This window comes from Pteronotus mesoamericanus, unplaced genomic scaffold (genome assembly GCF_021234165.1).
Source record: "Pteronotus mesoamericanus isolate MK-2021 breed Mesoamerican mustached bat unplaced genomic scaffold, CSHL_Meso_final contig_121, whole genome shotgun sequence".
Lineage (NCBI taxonomy): Eukaryota > Metazoa > Chordata > Mammalia > Chiroptera > Mormoopidae > Pteronotus > Pteronotus mesoamericanus.
Window position 1 is genome coordinate 1,999,045 of NW_026555046.1, and position 19,794 is coordinate 2,018,838.

A 19,794-nucleotide genomic window follows, 5' to 3' on the forward strand; every position below is an offset into this window, starting at 1 on the left:
TGAGAATCTAAATGGATAATTGTGCTATAGTTTAATAGGTACTAGAATGGAGGTATACACAGGATACCAAGGGACCTAACACAAGAGGGACCTAACCTAGGCTGCATGGGTGGGGATTAGAAGACTTGGAATTACGCCTTGATAGATGACTTGAAATTAATCAGGTAAAAGGAAGTAGCAAGGAGGGGAAGGGAACAGAGAAAGGAAGCTCAAGATCACGGAACCTCAAGGAGGTCATGAGTTGTAGGACAAGGCTTCAAGAAACACAAAAGAGGTGAAGCTATGAAGAGGTGAGCATAATGCAGCCCATGTGAGCGTCATCTCTAAGGCAGTCCCTAAGAAGGAAGGGAAGGGCAGGATCTGCTCTGCGCTTTGAAAGATGACTACGCTATGGGGAACAGACTACAGGAAGTGCTAAAGGAAAGATGGCTGTTAAGAGTGACACATGGCATTTTGGAAAGATATGAAGGATGTAAAATGGAAGGTGAGGGAAGAAAGGGGAGTTCAAATAATACTGGCTGGCATAAGTCACTAAATCTCTCTCAGCTTTGTCGTTCAACATTCAGCAAAGTCATCAATCATTTATAGAGCACCTACTGTGTGACAGACACGATGCACTTGGGATACAACAAAAAAGAGGTCTCTGCTCTCCTACAGCTTACGTTCCTGAAGCTTACCTTTAAAATTGAGTCATTTTGGCTTCTGGTCAGATGGCAGCATAGGTAAATGCAGTACTTGCCTCGTCCCACAACTGCATCAAAATTACAACTAAACTGCAGAACAACCATCATTCAGGACTTCCAGAAATCTGGCTTAATGGAAGTCCTACAAGTAGGGAATTAAAAAAAGAAGCTACATCCAGTTTGGTAGGAGGGGTAGAAACGCAGAACAGGCTGGTCCCACATCCACGTGTGGCAGATAAAAATTGGAAGGGATATATTCGTTGTGGAGGTCCCTCTAAAGAACAAGAGGTCCCACCCCCACACCATGCACTCCAGCCCATGGTTTCAGTGGCAGGAAGAGAAGTCCCCATAACTTCTGGCTGCAGAAACCAGCAGGGATTGAGGCTGAGGGAGACGGGGGACTTCTGGAGTCCCAGGCAGTCCCTCTTAACCCTGCAAAGGTCACAGCTGATCTGAGAGATACAAACTCTTTTCTTAAATATTGCAACATATATCGGGTGCATACGTTCAAGGTCATAACTAGCAGTGCGTTTATATTTGAGTAATGTTAAGCCATAACGTTTAAGCCATCAGTTTGGTTATAACACGCATTTCGTAAAGGTGTGAGATACTCTATACTAAATTGTATCTGGGAGATAATGTGAACTCCAAAATCAGTGTTGTTGTAGTTGTTTTTATTTATTTATTTATTTTTTAATGAACTTTGCTGTAAGTGTTGTGTTTTTTTCATTTACTGTTGAAAATGGCTGGAAAAATATATCGATTCAATAATCCAAGAGATGCTGAAGAACTTCAGAAATGCTACTCAAGTCTGATGATAAGAATGTAGAGTCAAATGTGAAAATGAAAGTGATTTAGAAGATTATGTGGAAATTCATTCAGAAGATTCCAATACCAAGCAAGATATTTCTAATGAGGAAAGTGAAGATGAATTAGAAGTGAATGAACAGTATTTTTAGGAGAGGATAAAGAACGGAGGAAAAATTCAGTAAGACAAATTAGAAAACAGCCACAGAATATTTTGTGTCAACTTGTGTACACTTGGTTCGGCCAAATGTAAAAAATGCCAAGACAGAATTTGAAACTTGGAACTGCTTTATCACAAAATATATTAAGACCTAATCTTATATTATATACAAATAAATATATTGATTTTATCTGAAGCCGGCTTTCATAACAAAGAAATGCTAAAACAATAGATAAAACCAAGTTGAAAGCATTTTTTGGCCTCATATCTAGCTAGTTTACATTGCAGCAATTGGCTAAATTTGCAGGATTTATGGGCTACAGATGGTAGTGAGATTGAACTTGTTAGACTTACAATAAATATCTTTACAGGCATTTAGGTTTATTCACAATTATATCAAGTTTGGTGACAAACTGACCCCTTAGAACATCTGAAAGTGACAAATTAGCGGCTATGAGAGACATTTTCTCAGCATTTTCAGAAAATTGTAAATTATGTTACTCTATGGGACAGAATGTAACAACAGACAAAATGTTACCTAGATTGAAAGGCAAATGTGAATTTAGACAGTAATTCCATCCAAGCCCAGTAAATGTTATAAAAATTTTTGCTATGGTCAATTCAAAAGTATTTTACACAGGAAATCTTGAAATAAATGCCAATAGGCAGCCCGAAGGTCCTTCTTTGATTAGTAATAAACCTGCAGACATAATCAAGAGACTTACAGAATCCATTTACTCATCAGGACATAATAATACCGCAGATCACTGGTTCACTGATATGAATCTTATCTCTGACTTGAAAAAGCAGCAACTTTCATAAGCAGGTACTATTCATAAGAATAAACCCCAACTACCCCCTGGATCTCTGTATTCTAAAAAAAGGCCAAAATAATCCAATTTATTTGCTTTTGGTGCAGATTGCACACTAGTATCTCATATACACAAAAAGAGGGGGAAAAATGTAATTTTTGTCTCAAGTATACATTTCAATGACACCGCAAATTTAGATTCACAAAAGCCTGACACAATAGGCTATTACAACCAAACAAAGTCAGGAATTGACACTGTAGACCAAATGGTAGGTACATATAATGTGGCCAGGGAAACCAGAAGATGGCCTATGGTTATATTCTACACAATTCTGAATACTGCAGGAATAAATGCTCAGACATCATATGCTGAACTGTAATGCGGAAATAAGGCACATAATATTTATTAGAAATCTCGTAATGTAGTATCAGGACAAATAAAGAGACATTCAGAAATCTCTACGAGTATGCATAAACCTTTACACCTGAAACGTCATCAGTTTCAAACACAAATGGAAATCCTAATGACAACATAGATATGGCTGCCTCAATAAGCAGAAAAAGATGTGTTAGGTGCTATACATCCAAAACGAGTCACTTGTCAAAATATTTTTGCAAGTGTTGTGAAAAGTATTTATGGCTTGAGCATAGCAATATTGTTGGTGATAATTGTTACAAACACTTTGCAAAGCCAACTATTAAAGCTTCTGATTAATGTTAAAGACATTTTTATTGTATTTTTTAGCAGTACTGAAGTTTGTTATTTGAAAAGAAAAATTTTTATTCTCTATTTTTTTGTATTTCTTTGTTTAACAATTTCTAGGTTGCAACTGAAAATCAATAAAAAAATCATTTACTTTATTATATAAATGCAATAAATGCAAATTTGCAGTGTTTTTAATTTTTTTTTTTCAGATTTCAGCACATCCTAGTAATGAATGTATCTCTCAAATACACATAACCTACACTGTAACTTTGACTCTGGAAAGTTAAAGTGCCCATGCATGGACTTAATCAGATTCACTCCCTCTGAGCTCCAGTTCTGGGACAGCAGCTTGAAAGGCACCAGGGGAAGATGGAGAGGAGCTGAATTATCTGGCATCAGGGCAAGAGCTGAGGGGACAGCTTTCTCCCAGATGGACGTGCTGGTAGAAGCCTTTGTTCTTTGATGAGCCCTCCCAGACAGCAGCAGGCAGGTGCCATATGTGAGTCTCCATAAACCTGGCTCACCCTGTTTGCCCTACTCTGGTGATTCCCCAAGGCCCTGCCCCACCCAAATTTCAGGCCCACCCAAGCTGTTTCCAGTTGCATTTCCATACAAATGATCTGTCTTGGCTCATGCTTTAGATTTTCTTAAAATCTCTCAAACAAGCAGCATCTGGCCTCAGGATGCCCCATACCTCTCACTAAATGGCCCCAACACTAGCAGCAGCTGGCCTTGGTTCACAGCTTGAACTTGCCTGGCCACCTCCAAGGCCAGCAAAAGTAGCACCCTCTGCAGATCATTTTGTAGCTTAAGCTGGCATAATACAAGTGGTGACTGACCTTGACCTGCACCTACCCGGAAGTTCCAGAGCCAGAACACTCATGAACAGTTTCAGACCATGTCAAAACACCACCCACCCATCTCTATATGCAACACACTCAAGGGGCGGACTCAGAGGGCACCAGAGCCCCAATGAAGTAAGTCTTGCCCTGTGGGATGTGCCTCTGCACAGCTGATCCTCCACAATGGTGGGAGGTTGGTGGTCAGTGGTCAGAGCCAGTCCTTGCAGCTGATTGGCCTAATTGACATGTCAATAGCAATCAAGGCTCAGCTTCAACAGGAGGGTCGTTAAGCAGGCAAGGCAGTCAAAACTGTCATAATTTCCTCTCAGGTAATTTATCATCTAGTTAGGGAAACAAGTAGAGATCTGAAGAGCTAAATGAACAAATATGCGAAAATATATGAAAATAAAGATGTTGCCTTTAATATCAATGTTCATATATAAGAAGAAAATTATTTGGATCATGTACTTACGTATTTCCTCCTTTCATAAAAATTCTTTAAAAACTGGAAGCAGAAACATGCACTGTTTTTCTGCTGGAATGGATGTTTTCTACTTTACCTTTGTAAAGTAGAAAGAAATCCTGATGGTATACACAAAGCCAATTTATGGAAAGCAGAAAGGAAAATATCAACTGTTCAGACTCTTTAAGGCTGTTTCCTTATTTTTATACAGTATCCTGGGAAAATGATAAGAATGTAGGTGCAAGGACTCCCGAATTTCTGATTTCCAGTCCTGAGAATGACAAAGTACCCAGTATTGGACTTCACCTTCTAATCAGAAACAGTTATAAAATCTGGACAAATAATTAAAACAGCTGTCTGAGGTCACTGAACATCAATCAAACAGCACTGAGTTCCTTTACATCTCTCCTGGGCTCTCACACTTTCTACCATACTCAGATTGATTATTCTGTTACGGCCATGTGTCTGTATCTATAATGTTACATGTCTGTATCCTGAGTGAAACATTAAAACTTCTGGTGACATATCCGAAAGAAAGAAGGGAAGACGCATACCCAGTTCTATTTTCTCTACTTATGGACACGGCAAGTTCCTGCAATTGGTGAGTCAGCTTATCCAAGAGACTGAGCTCCTCCTCCTTTTTTTGATGATAGTTCCCAACAGGTGCAGGTTCATCAGCCTAGGAAAGAATATAAGCCCATTTTACTGAAAAATCTGTTTCCTTTATATTTTTTAAAGAAAAAAAATCCAGTAAGTGATGGAAAACAAAGTAAATTTTGGTATGAGTCTAGACCTCCCTTAGAGAAATATGATGAAAAGAAATGCAGATGATTAGGTTGGAAAGTAAACCAAACAAAAAATGAAATTATAACTTTTTTTGTTTGTTCCCTTGTGAGGTATCACAGAGCATCTAATTATAGGTGCAGTTGGTAAAGGCTACACTCCAGGCAAGGAGTGGCTTTGGTCAGGAAGACCGGCTCCAGTCCCAGTGCTGCCACTTCTTGGTGGTGAGACACAGAGAAAGCTGTTCCACCACTGGGAGCCTGCTTCCTCATCGGTGAAACAGGGGTAGGATTTCAAATGTAGGTCCAGTCTGCCTCCTAAATTAAAGAATTCTGTGTCACTGGAGAAATTCAGAAGTGACACTCAGTGACACTTGTCTCAGCTACGGTACAGGAGAGTCATAGCCTGGACATGACTTTCAGCCTTCTGCTTGAAACACTTGTTGAGTGTCTGGCCCTGGCACCTACCTGAGACTCAGGCTCATGTTCGAAGAAAAACTCCTAAAGGGACTGACTGCCAAGAGTAAGTTTTAGTTCCTTCTGTTTCTGCAGAGTAGAGTCACTAACATCAGAGCTGTCCTGTGACACAATCAGCTTCTTTACCACTCTCCCTCAGGGAAGGTTATATGTTCTCTCGTGTTGTGCCTGTATGTGTTGGTCCCTCCCTCCCTCCTCTCCCTCTCTCCCACAATGTAATGCAAATTAAAACAATCCTAAACTACAAAACTTACACAATGCAAAAATAAAAATAACTTCTCCCTGGACTTTGAGTCCTCAATGCTGACTGAGTTCACTACAGCTGAACTTTATCAGCGTTTGGAGCCTGGGCTTTTCTGGTCCCAAGCTCACACTCAGTGAGCCTGTCAGGGAGTCAGCACTGAGCAGTCAGACTTCATCACTGATGCAAACCCAGAACTTCCCCACTCTAATGAATTCCCACTTCCTGAAAATATTTGTGAAAACAGGTTTTCTCCAATATGATTAACTAATACTTACTTTGTTTAATTTTTGAAGAGCATTTTTATTTTCATCGATTGCCTGTTTTAATTGGATACATCTAAATTTTTAAAAAGAGAGAAAAAAATACTGATTTTTTTGTTGTCCAAACCAGAAAGTTATTTTGTAAAATCATACATAAGTCTTTAAGCAGGCAAGGCAGTTAGCTATTGTATGGCTTATGTTTAAAAATACACATGTAAATACCTTTCCACCCATTAGCTCAGGATCCTCACAGCCCAGCTCCAAGTTACACAGAGCAGAATGCAGAATGCTAAGTAGTTTACAGGCATCACCTCATTCAAGCCCCAGAACCACGCTCCCTCCAGGTGGAGAAAGGGAAATTCTAAAAGGTAAGCACACTTCCAGCCAAGATGGAGGTGTAGGTAGATACGCTTCACTGCCATGCACAACCAAAAGGACAACCATCAATTTAAAAACAAAAATAAAAAACCAGAACTGCCAGAAAATCAAACTGTATGGGAAGTCCAACAACCAAGGAGTTGAAGAAGAAACATTCATTCAGACTGGTAGGAGGGGTGCAGACAGGTAGCTGGGGCAGAGAGGATAGACGACAAAGCAGCGGCTGGCGGACCAGGTGGTCCCAATTCAGCTGCAGATAAACCAGGAGGAACAACTGAGGAGTGAGACAACCGCGCAACCCAGGGTTCCAGCATGGGAGAAGAAAGCCTCAAAATCTCTGGCTGTAAAAACTCGGCGGGGCAGCGGGGGGTTGTTGCAGTGGCAGGAGAAACTGCCAGTCTTACAGGAATGTCTATTGCAGGGGTCCATGGGGTCCTAGAATGTACACAAGCCCATCAACCAGGGAATCAGCACCTGAAAGGGCACAATCCACTTGTGGGAAGCGAGGGAAGTGACTGGAAGCGGGGCGACAGCCAAGAAGGCAGCACCGTTCCCTCTCGGATCCCTCTCACATACAGGACCACAATGCAGCAAAGTGGGTTGCCTCGCCCTGACGAATACCTAAGGCTCTGCCACTTACAGTAACAGGTGTGCCAAGACAAACAAATATGGCCCAAATGAAAGAACAGATCAAAACTCCAGAAAAAGAACTAAGCAAAGAGGACATAGCCAACCTATCAGATGCACAATTCAAAACACTGGTAATCAGGATGCTCACTGGATTGGTTGAGTATGGTCGCAAAACAGAGGGAGAAGTGAAGGCAATACAAAGAGAAATAAAGAAAAATACACAGGGAACCAACGGCAAAGGGAAGGAAACCGAGACTCGAATCAACAATTGGGAGCAGAATGAAGAAACAAACGTTCAACCAGAACAGAATGAAGAAACAAGAATTCAGAAAAATGAGGACAGGCTTAGGAACCTCTGGGACAACTTTAAATGTTCCAACATCCAAATCATAGGGGTGCCAGAAGTAGAAGAGGAAGAGCAAGAAATTGAAAACGTATTGGAAAAAAAATCAAAATGAAGAGGAACTTCCCCAATGTAGCCAAGGAAATAGACTTCCAGGAAGTCCAGGAAGCTCAGAAAGTCCCAAAAAAGCTGGACCCAAGGAAGCACACACCAAGGCACAGCATAATTAAGTTACCCAGGATGAAAGATAACAAGAGAATCTTAGAAGCAGCAAGAGAAAAGGACACAGTTACCTACAAAGGAGTTCCTATAAAACTATCAGCTGATTTCTCTAAAGAAACCTTACAGGCAAGAAAGGGCTGGAAAGAAGTATTCAAAAACATGAAAGGCAAGGACCTGCATCCAAGATTACTCTATCCAGCAAAGCTATCATTTAGAATGGAAGGGCCGATAAAAGTGCTTCCCAGATAAGGGAAAGCTAATGGAGGTCATCACCACCAAGCCCTTATTATATGAAATGTTAAAGGAACTTCTCTGAGAAAAAGAAGGTCAACGCTATGAACAGTAAAATGACAACAAACTCGCAACTATCAACAACTGAACCTTAAAAAAAACAAAAACATAAATAAACTAAGCAACCAACTAGAACAGGAACAGAATCACAGAAATGGAGATCAGAGGGAGGGGGAGGGGGCGAATGGGGAGAAAAGGCAGAGAATAAGCAGCATAAATAGTAGGTACAAAATAGACAGGGGGAGGTTAAAAAAAGTATAGGACATAGAGAAGTCGAAGAACTTATATGTACGACCCATGGACATGAACTAAGGGGTGGGGATGCTGGAGGGAGGGGGTGCAGGGCAGAGGGGGATAGAGGGTAGAAAAAAAATGAAACAACTGGAATAGCATTATCAATAAAATATACTTAAAAAAAAGTAAACACAGCCAGTCAATGGTAGAGTAAACCATGCAGAGGCCACACGGAGGACTCTGTAGCAGCCTCCTCCTCCACAGGGCATGCTCCCCTTGAACTTGGCCTGTCCAGTCACCTACAGGGTTTTAGTTATTCCATAGACAGTTCATGTCATTTAGCTTAAGTCTCAGATACCCAAATAAGAAATATAAAACTGACCTTAAATGGGCTATTGCTGGGGCTTACTTTATATATTAAGTTACATTATTTATATTGTATTATATAAATTAAATCACATCCATGACAGCTAAACTATGAAGAGGGAATCAGTCTTAAGGCAGTCTAAGTTCTTTCTATTATTCAGGGAGAGAGTAAAGATACTGATTAAGTTTAGATGTGGCTAAGGCCCTTAAGTCTTTGACTTTTAAAAAAGTCTGTTTACAGAAAGCCTGACAGATCCCCTTTCTGTTAGCTCATCTTTTTCTGCTCTCCCTCCATACCAGAGGAATGACCTGGAGAGGATTATAGGTGATAAAGAACTTTCCTGTACACCAGGGTTAGAGCCCACCTTATTCTGGCAGTGGAGATTCCACAGGCTAAAAGCTCATTCACAGACCCCTGGAAATCCCTGCCCATATACACAGAATTTTATTCCCATTCAGGGGGTAGGACAGAGGCATGTATGAAGAATAGCTGAAAAACCCATGGCAGCTCCCAGAATAATCAACCTATTCCCTCAAAAAAAAGAAAACCAGCAACATGGAAGATAAAATTTAAGACTAATCAACATTAAATAAATAAATAATCTGAGCCCAGAGGAACCAAACACAACTCAGAGAACAGGAAAAAACTTTTTAGAAAATCTCCTAATGATGAAAATAGTAATAAGATAATCTGAAAACAGGAACATGATGCTATAAAAAAAGAACAATTAAAGAACAAGAAAAAGCAGTTGTAAGTTACCAATTGATATCAAATATTCCATAGGAAGTTAAAAGAAAAAGTCAAGAGAATCTCCCACACGAAAACAAAAAGACAAAGAAACAAAAATTACCAATGGGGAGATAAGAGACCAGAACAGTCCAGGAGGCCCAATACCTGACTCAAAGATGTTTCAGGAAGAAAAGGACACGCAAATATAAACAACTTACCTTTTAATAAAAGAAAAACTCCCAGAGCTCATGAGAGACACAAGTTTTCAAGCTGAAAGGATGCACTGAGTGTTGAGCAATATAGAAACAAGTAAAACATCATGATAAAATTTCAGTACACTGAGGATAAAGAGAAAAGCCCCAAACAGGTCCATTGGAAAGGAATAGTCATCAAACAGCATCACTGGGTGCAAGGAAACCTGGCAATATCTTCAAAAGTTTTAAATAGGAATTATTTTTACTCTATCTCCTCCCTCCAGCCAACTGTTAATCAAACATATGGGCTAAAATACATGTTCAGATGCAAATCTCAATGTAAATTTTTAAAATGGCTGTGGGGAGGACTTCTTTATAGTTACTTGGGTTTAAAAATAATTAGTTTATTAAAAGAAAATTTAAAAACCTAGTTTCCCCTGGGCCTTCAAATTTAGCCTATAAATCTATTTTAAAATCTACTAAAGCAAGTAAAATCACCCTCATTTTTTCTTTCATTATTGTTTAATTAATTCAACTTGACCTAAATTCCTTTAAAAAAAAATCAATCCTACCAATTAATGTAGTTAATTAAATTCCCTTAAACATTTTAAAATTCATATAAACTTAATTTTGCTTTTAAACACTTTGAATGCTTGACTTAAGTAAATGTTTTTCAAATAATTCTAATGAATTATTTAAACTAGTAGAATGAAACTGTTTTTTTGAATGTTATAAACTCTTTAAATACCTCAAACACACAGATTACCTTAATGATGTCCTTAACTTAATACAAAAGTATTAATAATCTAATTCAATATAGTTCATCATGACTATATAATTTTAAATTCTATTTAATTTTAAACTCTTCCAGGGATTAAAAAAAAAAGTCAAAAGAAAACAAAAGCACTTATCCACCAGGAGCATTTGAAATCTTGCTTCTCAGCATTGTCATCAGTTTGGCTCAAATAAACATATAAAAATTCTCAAACTCACTCTCCCCCCCGCCCCCCCCCCACCAATAGAGCAGTTTTCCTACCTCAGAAATTGTTAAGAGACACGAGATTTCTGACCAAGTCACAGGATCTGGGGCTACACAGGCCAAGGACCTACGATAATCCTGCCTAAGCCAGCAATGTTCACTCTGAGCAGTTTTGTATAGTTGCTGTCACAATAGCAAGTCCACAGCCTTCAGGTTTAGACTGGTTTCTCCTAGATCCAAGCTATACTATGATATAATTCTCCCACTGGATTCCCACAGACCAAGGCCTGCATCTCCACTGCAACTTCAGTGATGTTCCTTCTCTTGCTTGACTGAATCCTGCATTCCTTAGCAAACTTAAAACATTTTTATTGCCTTCCCATTTTAATGTCATATAGCAAAATAATGTTATACAAATTAACCAACCACTGTGAACCTTAATTTTCTCATGGTGTTATTGTGAAAATTAAGAAAAAGTTTTTAGAGTGAGGACCACACTGCTTGGTTCGTAAGAGTACAAAATAAAATAAGTTGCCTCTTTTTAACATTTGTAATTCTCAATTTAACCTTATCATTCCAATATTTAGACTTGCTAAATATAGATAATTGCAAGTAATATTTTAAAATACAGTTTGAAAAATTTCATTGCTAACTCAATATTATTTCTCATTATTATTTTGTCCTTTTAGAAACTGTTCTAATAAAAATAAGGAAAGAAATGGCCTTAAATAGTTTCTATGCTATAAACACAGCTCATTTGAAGTACAAAACAGTTCCTGGAAAACTTATGAAATTTAGTATGCTTTACCTTTGGTAAATATCTCGCCTTTTATTGACTTCTAGAGTGCCTTTCAATCGACTTTCAGAAAGCAAACTATCAACCTAAAATAAACAGAAATTGTTTAAAATATCATATTATTAAATACAATATAACCTTAGGAAATAAAATTTTAATCTTTTCTATTTTATGATGAACACATACAACAAAATGAAAAGAATTTTACAGTGAACACCTATACCCACCAGCTAGATTCTACCATTAACATTTTACTATACGTTCACTTATTTGATTCACCTATTCATCAGTCCATATTATTTTTTTATGTATTTCAAAGTAAACTGCAATTGTCAATACACTTCCCCCTAAATAATATGCCATGGGTGTTACTAGAGTTTGATGTTTGATGTAAAACTTACGGACAACGAAATGCACAAATCTTAAATATACATTTAAGTATATGTATATGTACATATCAAGTATATGTACATTTATGTATATGTAAATATACATATACCCATGTAACCCAACCCCATCAACATACAGAAAAGTACCATTACCCCCGAACGTTCCCAGGAAGTACGTACTCTTTAAAAAAAAAAAAATTTATACACACACACACACACACACACACACATTCGGTTTCTTCTTCTATGTGCCCGACTGTATGCAAACCTGCAACCCAGGCTTGTGCTCTGACCAGGAATTAAACAAGCAACCTCTCACTTTGCAGGACAATGCCCAACCAACTGAGCCACACCAGTCAGGGCTGTATCCTTCTTATAATGCTTTCACAAAACATGTTTTTGAGATAATTCTATATTGTTTGTTGTATCATTAGTCTATTCCTTCTTATTGCTTAATAGTCACTGTATGAATATACCATGTTTGTTTACCCTCATTGTTTTATATCTTGACTTAGTATTTTCAAACACTACATGTTACTTTGCCAGTGTACCCACAAAAGAACCATATACTTCTGTTGAAGTCTTTTCTATAAATAATGTGAAGACAAAGTAGAGGAAGAAAGAGAAATAAAAGTTCACTAGCTTCTTCTCTACTCTTGCTATTTCTCATCTGTCTGACTGTTATTTCAACATGCACACACCTGGTGACAGTCAGCGAGCACAGGCATGACTCAGCAGGACTCTTGTCTCCTGGACACCAAGTTGAAAACTGTTCCGTGTTTGTTAATAGTTTGTTTCATCTTTGCTTTAATAACAATCTTTGTAGTTTACATCTCAAACTTTTCCTGGTTCTCTCAATGTTCCATTAAATTATAACTAGATACAGAACCATATTAAACACCTAGCCAAAGTTCAGCTTAAGTCAGTGCCTCTTCAAGTTTTACTTTTATTTCTACCATAAGAGTATTTTGTTTTTGCTGTGCCACTATAATTCCAATGAAGTCACTTAAGAAATATTTATCCATCAAATCTTTGGTACTTTTTAAATGAGAGTCCAAAACTGGATAAAATTATGAGCATTCAATAAATCTCGTCTGCCATAGATTATAAAGTAATTTTTTTAGTGGAGACAACACTTAGTAATAAGTGAAATGAGAAAAAGTTAAATTAGCAAAGTGAAATAGGAATTTCAGAAAATAAACTCACTTTTTTATTTTTTTAAGTAACATACATTTGGTATTCAAAATCATGAAAATATCAAAATGTTTGGAAAGAAACAATAATCATCAGCATGCAACCAATTACCATTCTAGCATGTTTCCTTCTTATATACACACATATTTTTTTAAATCTTACTGAACTGCCGTATATTCAAATTTATTTTTCTAAACAGACATTTTATCACAAAGCTTCCCTAACACATTAAAATCTCTTAACAAAATTTTAATCTCAGTACTATATATAGCCCATCCTAAATTATGTATCCATTATTGATCATTTTAGTTGTATCCAGTCTTTCCTAATACTGTGATGAACACTTTTATATATTAATATCTGTCCCAATTTTTTTATTATGTACGATAAATTCCTGGAAATGTAATCACCCAGCGTAGGAGCATGAATATTTGCTACATCTTGTCCAACTGTTTTGCAGACATGCTGTACCTCATAGGCCGGAGCAGTGTATGCGGGCGTTTGTTCCATCACAGCCTCCCCAGTACTGAGGATTGTGATTTTTAAAATGATCGTGGTATCTTTCCTTTGCAATTACTTGATTATCTTTTAAGTTAACTTTTCTCGTGTATATTAGTTACTTGCATTTCTTTAGTTCAAGTCCTTTGCTTACACGTTGAGTTTTCCAGTTCGCTTGAGTTTAGAGACACACTAACAGCCTCCATTGGAGGAAGGCCGGAGGGAAAGTGGTATAGAGACCGCAGAGTGGTGTTGGGCGAAGAGGCGGCTGGAAATGGTTACCGTTAAAAGGTTAGATTCGGAGGTGAGGTGGGTTAAGGGAGGTGTCAGGTTCGGAGACGGAAATGTTAGGGCGCTCGGTCGAACGTCACCGTTTCGGGAGGTTCGATCCCTGGGGCCGGGATGGAAGGATGAGGGGTCAGAGCCCGGGTTCCGGGAGGGATGCTGGGATGGGAGCGTTACAGCTGGGAGGGCCGCTCTTGGATCAGGGCAGCTCCCAGGATTCGGACACCCAGCTTTCGCCCCGCCAGAGACCGGGCGGCCCCACGGCGCAGGCCCAGAGGAACAGTCAGACGTACCTGCTGCTTCAGCTCTCGGCCATGGCGCTGCAAGGACTGCAGGGAATTGCGAGGCCGCCGCGCCAGCATCTCCTAGTCTGCGCTGGAGCGCGCCGGTCGTCAGGGAAACCGCCTCCGCGACCACGCAGTGACGTTACTGGGTGACGCCATCAGTGCGCGTCCTCCTCACAGTCTCGTGCTCGCGGACTGGCGGAGAAACTGCCGGCCATGGTCGTCTGTCTACCGGTATTCCCTACTGCTGCAGACCCGGACCGCCTCACTGAATTTTCACACTGAACACACCCCCACATAATATCACCCAGATTAGGATACAAAACATTACTAGCACCCTAATAGTCTTTCCGTCCTAGTCCTACCCACCTCCGCCCCTCCCACGTCGAAAGTAAACATTGCTAACTGCAAAAACTTCTTTTGCCTTATTGAACTGTGCGATGGAATTGTCCTGGCGGCTTGTCTGGCTTTTCATTCAACATGTTAATGAGACACACTTGTATCACACTACGTGTTGTAGTTTATTCATCCTGCTATTTCATTGTGTGATGTACTTATTCCTGCTGTTGCCCGTCATGTGGGTTGTTTCAGGTTTATGGCTATTATAACTAGTGCCGCTATTTACATATGTACATAGTGGAAACATAAATGCACAATGTTGGGCCACAGGACATGTTTTATGTTCAAGTTGAGTTGATACTGCCAATTTTCCCAGAGTTGTACTGAGAAATTAGTACTAAGTGATCTTGTAAGAGATAAAAAATAAATTGCACTAAAGACAATTCATCATTTATTAAATCCTTATTTAAATGTCTAGAAATAAGTTGGGGAAAGATAGCCTATATCTGACTTTCTTATTTTAAATGGAAAAGTTACAGGGTCATGAGTATAACTCAACTCTATGTTGGGAAAAATATACAAACCCCCAACATACCTGTATACATGAGTAATGAGAAAGATGCAAAACAGTTTACTACTCTTGTTTGCCTCAGGTGGAAAGATGACTTTGATTTTATACATTCTCATACCATATTCAGAGTTACAAGCATTTATTCCTTGTGAGTCCTAGAACAGCATCAACATCAAAATGGTGGGGTTGGGGCAGAGATGGGAGGGGTCATGTATTGTGATGATTGAAGTTCGTCATTTCCAGGGTACATGACTGGCATCCCAACCCATCTCCCAACTTCTTCACTGCCAATTATAGCTAACATGGGAAAAGAAACATCTCCATGTGAGACAACATTTTCAGGGGAAAAAAACAATCACATTTAAGAAGAGCATGAAGACCCTGCCTGGTGTAGCTCAGTGGACTGAGTTCCAGCCTGCAAACCAAAGGGTCACTGGTTCGAATCCTGGTCAGGGCACATGCCTGGGTTGCAAACCTGGTCCCTAGTAGGAGGCACGTGAGAGGCAACCACACTTTGATATTTCTCTCCTTCTCTTTCTCCCCCTCTCTCTAAATATAAATTTAAAAAAAAATTTTTTTTTTAAAGAAGAAGAGGGCATGAGGTAGAGTGCTAGAGGAGATATGGCCACAGAGGCAATGTTAAAGGAAATTGCCTATTCCACAGCTGGAGACACACAGCCACAGTGTAAAGCGGCAATAGGCAGAAAACAAGGGAACAATTAAGAGTGGCATGGGGTGGCTAAAAACCACATAAGCACCTAGGTAGGATTTGGGGGGTGAGCAGCATATGCCCACAGGGGCAGGGATGACAGAACATGGAGGTGAGACAGGAGAGGGAGACAAGTGTGTCGGCGGGCTTCACATAACTAATAGGAAAGGCAACATTGGACAATCAGATCCACCAGGAACATGGCATATGAATAAACCCCAACAGGCAGAACTGATGATAGCCAAGACACTTACCTGGGCATTAACCAACAATCTCAGAGCACCTTGTACCTCAAGAAATCTACCTTGTCTCAAAGTGCCTCAATTCCTGGAGTCTCAATGAACAATGGCGAACTGCAGCCCAGATGGGACAGAGTCCTTGAGTACGGCATTCACAGAGGAAGGTTGGAAGTCACAACGCATAATGGCTCCAGTAAAATGAAAAAAATAAAGCTTTCAGTGGAAACAGCTTTTCTAAATTTTCTTGTTAACATGGAGCTGCCTTTACACTGGCTGAGACACAAAGGTAATCTTTACAGGAACAAGCAAGGGCAGTGTTCTAACACCTCCTGAAGATCCAAAAATAACCAGGGACTTGGTCACTCACTCTTGATTTTTAGATATAGTTGGGATTTATCACTCAGCTCTGTTCAAAAGGGTTTCTCCTTCATATGTCTATTCCATAAAGACATGAATGAAACTTTTGCTGATAAAAACATATACTCTGTACTTGGATTATGTTGTCATTCCTGGAAGCGCAAGTGTCTTAAATACATCGCCATTACCTCAGTTATATTTACACAGTGTCCTACATTCCTCCACAGGTCTAGTAAAACAACTGACCAAAAGGATTCATGATCGTGCCCAAGCCAACTCTGTTTCACAGCTGTACCAAGGAATTAACATAGATTCTTTAAGAAACAAGATATCTGCTCAAAGACACTAACATATTTTTGAAAATCCAGCTCTCCTGATGCAGTGAACTGCAAGGCCAGCATATTCCTTTTCCTTTTAATAAAAAGTTCGAAGATGTTTAAAATTTTATTTTTAAAATAACATTGATTCATAAATGCAAGGAGAAGTAATTTTTGTCCAGTGCTCAATATCCATCTTCAACAAGCTATTGAAAACAGAAAAGAGAAAAAAAATTGAGAACTACATAATCATTAACTTGAAATCATCCTATTATAGATTTAAACCATGAACTGCAAGATCTGGTGTTACAGGTAAGGAAACTGAGACCCTTAACATTTGCACAGCTCCGATGAAAAAAGCCAGGACCAGATGCAAGACTGGACTTCCAGGCCATCGCCCTTTCCACTTTGCCAGTCTGCCAGTAACCTAGGGATTCAGACTGGAGTTTACAAAACACCAATGCAAAGTCTACGGTGCTACCAAGGACATCACTGACAAGAATGAGAAGAGGAGGGCGACGGGTAAAGGGTGGCAGGGACACCTTGGTCAGACCTCCTTTTTTCCTTTCCTTCTTTCCAGTATTATATTTTAAGTCGAATGCGGTGACATTGCACGTGGTAATTCCCAATAAATACACGCAATTAACTGAACGAAGACACTCGTGCAAGCCACTAGGGAAAAAACAAAACTTCCTCCTTTTCCTGGTGTCTGTGAGAGCAAGCCAGCTCCTGTGACCTATCCCCTGACATCCGCCCCACTCCAGAACCTCCCGGGACAGCCTCTCAAAGTGCTGCTCACCGACACTCCGGCAGGAACCTGGCCAGGTAGGCGGGGAGTGTGAGGTTAGCCTGGCTCAGGAGGGAGGCCCCCAGCGGGCGAGACAACGTGGGCGCGTGTGGGCCGGCAGAGCGAGCGTCCCGGCTCAGGCCAGATCCAGCTTCTTCTGCGTCACCGCCAGTTTGTCCTGCAGTCTCCGCTTCCTCCAGTCGAGGTAGCGCCTCCGCAACCGGTTCGCCTGCCAGCCCACGAGTACTCCGGAGGTGAACGCCAACAGCACGCACAGCTGCAACTTCCTCTCAGACACGTCCGCCATCTCGGCCACCCCCTGCAGAATGGCCTGCAGCGGGCGGTGACTGAGCCGGGCGGCGCAGCGCAGTCCTGGAGGCGGAGAGGAGGCGTGTCCAGCGCCGAGCCCCGCCTTCTGCTGGGTGGAAGCAGAGAAGGCGGTCCTCCTTGAGCGTGGACCGGATCTGGGACTTACTGGGATGTCACTCCTATGATCACTTTATGTTACATTGAACTTCTTAACAGACTGCGGGCTCTCCTGTGGGCTTGATGAAGTAAGTAAACATGTTGGGGAAGCCCAAATAGCAAAGCACTGATTTGGCCTCTAGGAATGGCAGCACCCCCAGCCAACAGCCAGCCAAAAGCTGGAGCCCTCTGTCCTACAACCACAGGGAAATTAACTGGCCACAACGCGAGTAAGGTGGGAAGCAGATTCTTCTCCAGCCCAAGCTCCAGCTGAGGATCCAGCTTGGCTGCCGCCTTGTGAGACACTAATAGAGGACCAGGGAGCCTGGACTCCTAACCCATGGGAGTTGTGGCAGCCTGTTAAACAGCAAGAGAAAACTAATCCACGGTGGGGGCAGGATGAGGAAGGTAAAGGGAGTCAAGTATATGGTGACGGAGGCAGACTGGACTAAGGGAGGTGAGCACACCATGCAATAAAGAGATGATATGTTACAGAATTGTATACTTGAAGCTTATGTAAGGTCAGTGGACAAAAAAGGGGCCATACACTAAACCCGACAAGCCCAGGGGAGACCTGCGTGGTGGGTCTTACAGATCCAGAGACCTAAGTAACCACATAGAATGATCAGCACCTAAAAATCCCTAACTAAAGCAAGTCATGGCAGGAACACATGTCCTAGGCCTGTAGCTTCTTTGACAAAGGTCAATCTTTACTTTAAGTGAGACTGTCTATTGTCTTTCACATTACCTTTGGAATGTCAGAGTACTCCCCACTTTCCAGAACCCTCAGGGCACAACCTTCCACCAGAACACAAGACAACAGAACCCTGAGTTGTTATCTTGTTCCCACATACCATCTCTATGTGCTGAAAATGTTAACTATACTGTACCCACCAATATAAACGATGTATTTTACTCTTTTTTTTAATCCTCACCAGAGGATATCTTCATTGATTTTAGAGACAGAAGAAAGGCGAGAGCATGAAATAGAGAGAAACATTAATGTGAATGAGAAGCATTCATCGGTCACCTCTCATACAGCTGGGATCAAGCCCACAACACTTGGGTGTACAGGACAATGTTCCACCAACTGAGCCACTCAGCCAGGGCTTTCCATTTTACTTTTTATCCAGTCTCAAATATTTTCCCCCACTTTGCTTATCTAGCTCCCTAATCAACCACCAATGAATTTCATGTAACTCCCCCTGCCACACACACACATCTCCTTCCTTGATTCTAATGTATAAAATAAGCTGCAAAACTGCCATACTCTGGAGCACTTTCTCAATCTGTTGAGAATCTGCTTCCTGGCAATTGTCATCAGTTTGGCTCAAATGAACTTGTAAAAATTCTCTGCAGATTAGGACATTTCTTTCTTTCTTCCTTTTTTTTTTTTTTTTTGATGTTTCTTATGTTGAAATTATTAATCAATGTTACCCCAATAAATGTGAATAAATAGAAAGAAAAGTAATTCAGCCATGAAAGGGAGACCACATGTGGAGTCTTAACTCTGAGATTGGGGATCTGACCAGCCTCTCTATGGACATCTATTTGCCTACTTGAGGCAAAAACCTAACTTAGTAGGGAGATGATAAAGAAAGTATTGGGTCCAATGTGAATTCACATCTGCCATGCTAATGATCATTTATTCGGCAAATGCTTATTGAAAACTGCAGCAGGCAGTGAGAATGTACCTCTGCCCTCAGACAGCAGAGTGCAGAGTGAAAGAGAGCTGAAAAAATAATTATGACACACTCTGATGAATTGGAACATAGTTAAGCATGTAGCTTAGACTTTAAAAAGAAAAAAAAATGCAGAAACCTTCTCTTTCTCTTACTCCATTCAATCTATCTGTCAGTCCGATTGGTTCTCTTTTCAAAATACATCCAGAATTAAACCTTCTCTCCCAAATTCCTACCTTACTATTATTGCTGGGTCCAAGCTGCCGTCAGCTGTTAGCAG

At 40.4% G+C, this 19,794-nt stretch overlaps 2 protein-coding genes across 2 annotated transcripts in view; both read right to left on the reverse strand.

Annotated features, from left to right (window-relative positions):
- NPHP1 (nephrocystin 1) overlaps positions 1–16,046 on the reverse strand; it is a 72,476-nt gene extending 56,430 nt beyond the window's left edge. The window contains exons 1-5 of the mRNA XM_054585865.1: positions 15,922–16,046; positions 14,058–14,329; positions 11,411–11,484; positions 6,251–6,311; positions 5,027–5,151 (exon numbers count right to left, since the gene is read on the reverse strand). Coding sequence (XP_054441840.1) covers positions 5,027–5,151; positions 6,251–6,311; positions 11,411–11,484; positions 14,058–14,126 — 329 coding nt within the window. The 5' untranslated portion in view covers positions 14,127–14,329; positions 15,922–16,046. The remainder of the gene's footprint in view (positions 1–5,026; positions 5,152–6,250; positions 6,312–11,410; positions 11,485–14,057; positions 14,330–15,921) is intronic.
- Positions 16,047–17,503: 1,457 nt separating this feature from the next.
- MTLN (mitoregulin) lies at positions 17,504–17,730 on the reverse strand. Its single transcript, XM_054585879.1, has one exon. It carries the CDS (start codon positions 17,672–17,674, stop codon positions 17,504–17,506), a length of 171 nt encoding a protein of 56 aa, XP_054441854.1. The 5' UTR covers positions 17,675–17,730.
- Between the last annotated feature and the right edge of the window lie 2,064 nt (positions 17,731–19,794).

Bases quoted from the DNA above. Each gene is read 5' to 3' on its own strand.
- MTLN (XM_054585879.1), bottom strand. From the start codon at position 17,674: ATGGCGGACGTGTCTGAGAGGAAGTTGCAGCTGTGCGTGCTGTTGGCG.